Source organism: Malurus melanocephalus, unplaced genomic scaffold (assembly GCF_030028575.1).
Source record: "Malurus melanocephalus ecotype Western Australia unplaced genomic scaffold, MMel_1.1 scaffold_2696, whole genome shotgun sequence".
In the NCBI taxonomy this organism is placed as follows: domain Eukaryota; kingdom Metazoa; phylum Chordata; class Aves; order Passeriformes; family Maluridae; genus Malurus; species Malurus melanocephalus.
This window is the reverse complement of record NW_026625928.1, coordinates 6,279-9,043: the sequence shown is the minus strand read 5'-3', so window position 1 is coordinate 9,043 and position 2,765 is coordinate 6,279. Positions and strand designations below refer to the sequence as shown.

The 2,765-nt window shown below is 49.0% G+C and overlaps 1 protein-coding gene across 1 annotated transcript in view; it reads left to right on the top strand.

Moving 5' to 3' along the window:
* Nucleotides 1-1,025: 1,025 nt before the first annotated feature.
* The window catches only part of LOC130587914 (tumor necrosis factor receptor superfamily member 4-like), a 6,787-nt gene continuing 5,047 nt past the window's right edge, over nucleotides 1,026-2,765 (top strand). The window contains exons 1-2 of the mRNA XM_057388884.1: nucleotides 1,026-1,183; nucleotides 2,108-2,188. Coding sequence (XP_057244867.1) covers nucleotides 1,054-1,183; nucleotides 2,108-2,188 — 211 coding nt within the window. The 5' untranslated portion in view covers nucleotides 1,026-1,053. The remainder of the gene's footprint in view (nucleotides 1,184-2,107; nucleotides 2,189-2,765) is intronic.

The following is a 2,765-nucleotide window of genomic DNA, read 5'->3' as shown; positions in this document are numbered from 1 at the left end:
TCCCGTTCGTTCCCCGCTCGTTCCCGCGGTTCCTCCCCCCCGTTTAACTCTTCCGTTGCCGCCGCCGCCGTTTCCTGCCGAAATCCCCGCGCCGGGAGCGCCGAGGGGCGGGGAGGAGCCGGAATTTCCCGCGCCGCGCTCGACCCGCGCTGTCCCCGAGCGCAGAGCCCCGGAGGAGAACGGCACCCTCGCACCGGGAGCTGCGGCTCCGGGGCCGATTCCTTGGAATTTCGGGACTCTGGGCTTGATTCCCGGCAATTCCGGGACTCCGGGACTGATTCCCGGGAATTTCGGGACTCCTGGGCTGATTCCCGGGAATTTCGGGACTCTGGGGCTGATTCCCGGCAATTCCGCACCACCGCACCGGGAGCTGCGGCTCCGGGGCCGATTCCTTGGCATTCCGGGACTCCGGGGCAGATTCCCGGGAATTTCGCGGCTCCGGGGCTGATCCTTTGGAATTTCGGGGCTTTGGGGCTGATTCCTTAAAATTCCGGGCTTGATTCCTGGGAATTCCAGGACTCGGGACACCGGGAACTGCGGCTCCGGGGCCGATTCCTTGGAATTTCGGGACTCCGGGGCTGATTCCTTAAGATTCCGGGATTGATTCCCTGGAATCCCGCGGCTCCTGGGTTATTTCTTGGAATTCCGCCGCTCCGGGACTGACTCCTTGGAATTCCGCTCCGTCGCACCGGGAATTGCGGCTCCGGTGGTGATTTTTTGGAATTCCGCCGCCCCTGGGCTTATTCCTCGAAATTCCGGGGCTTATTCCTTGAAATTCCGGGGGTTATTCCCTGGAATCCCGCAGCTCCCGGAGGTGATTCCTTGAAATTCCTGGGGGTTTTCCCTGAAATCCCGAGGCTCCGGGAGCTGATTTTTTGGAATCCCGGAGCTCCGGGGCTGATCCCTTTAAATTCCGGGGTTTTTTCCTGCAATCCCTGTGCCCCGGGGCTGATTTTTTTTTTTGAATCCCGCGGCTCCCGGGTTGATTTTTTTTAATTCCTCGGCTCCGGGGTTTATCCCTCGAAATTCCAGGATTTTTCCCGGTGTCCCGGGATGATTCCCTGCCGTTCCCTGGCTTTGTGCGCGCTCCTGGCCGCGGCCGTTCCCGTTTTTCCGCGGGAGTTGCGCTGCGCGGAGCGCCAATATCTCTTCCAGGAGCGCTGCTGCAGCGACTGCGCCCCCGGTGAGTGGAATCGCGAAGTTTTGGGGACAAAATTTAAATTTTTTTCCTCGTGAATTATCTGCTTTTTAGTGAAAAATATCAAATATTTAGTGAAATATCCAAAATTTAGTGGAATATCTCTTTTTTCCTTAGCGTAAAACCGATTTTTTTCCCTAGTGGAATATCTGTTTTTCAGTGAACTATAAAATATTTTGTGGAATATCTCTTTTTTTCCTTGTGAAATACCTGCTTTTTATTGAAATATCTGCTTTCTAGTGAAATATCTATTATTTTGTGTAATATCACTTATTTTCCTTAGCGTAAAATGGATTTTTTAGTGGAAAATCCATTTTTTTCCTAGTGGAATATCTGCTTTTCAGTGAAATATCAAATATTTAATGGAACATCTATTTTTTTTTTTCTTAGTGTAATATCTATTTTTAGTCTAATATCTATTTTAAGGTGTAAACCTATTTTAGGTGTTAATATTTTTACTGTAATATCGATTTTTTTTTCTTCTTTTTAAGTGTAGGATGGAAATTGGGAGTTTTTCCGTCATTTTGGGGTGGTTTTGGGGTGGTTTTGTTTGTTTTTTTTCCAGGGGAAAAGATGCAGATCCCAGCAGGCCCTGTTTGCCCGTGCAGGATGAACATTTCACCTGGAACTGCCCCATCCTGGATTTTATTTGATCCCAAAGGATGGAAATTGGGATTTTTCCCTCATTTTTTTTTTGTTTTTGTCATCCAGATCCTACCCAATTCCTGATTTTGGGATGGTTTTGGGGTTTTTTTGCAGGGGAGAGGATGCAGATCCCCTCAGGCCCCATTTCCCTGTGCCAGGATGAACATTTCACCTGGAACCGCCCCATTCTGGATTTTATTCCATTCCAGCAGTCAGAAATTGGGATTTTCCTCTCATTTTGGGATTTTTTTGGGTTTTTTATAGGGCAACAGATACAGAGCCGCTGCACAGCCCTGTCAGACACCGTCTGTGTCCCGTGCCAGGATGGATATTTCACCTGGAACCGCCCCATTCTGGATTTTATTCAGTCCCAAAGAATGGAAATTGGGATTTTTCCCTGATTTTTCCCTGATTTTGGGATTTTTCCCTGATTTTGGGTTTTTTGTGTTATTTCCAGGGAAGCGGATGTGGAACCGCTGCACAGCCACATCAGACACCGTCTGTGCCCCGTATCAGGACGGACATTTCAACTGGAACAGCCCCATTCTGGATTTTATTCAATCCTAAATTGGGATTTTTCCCTGATTTTGGGGGTTTTTTTTTGGTTTTTTTTATAGGGGAATGGATACAGAGCTGCTGCACAACCCTGTCAGACACCGTCTGTGCCCCGTGCCAAAATGAACATTTCACCTGGAACCGCTCCATTCCGGGCTGTGTTTGATCCCAAATTGGGGTTTTTCCCCTCATTTTGGGATTTTTCCCTGAATTTGAGGTTTTTTTGGTTTTTTTTCCAGGGGAGCGGATGCGGAGCCGCTGCGCAGCCACAGCAGACACCGTCTGTGCCCCGTGCCAGAATAAACATTTCAACTGGAACCGCTCCATTTTGGATTTTATTCAATCCCAAAGAATGGAAATTGGGATT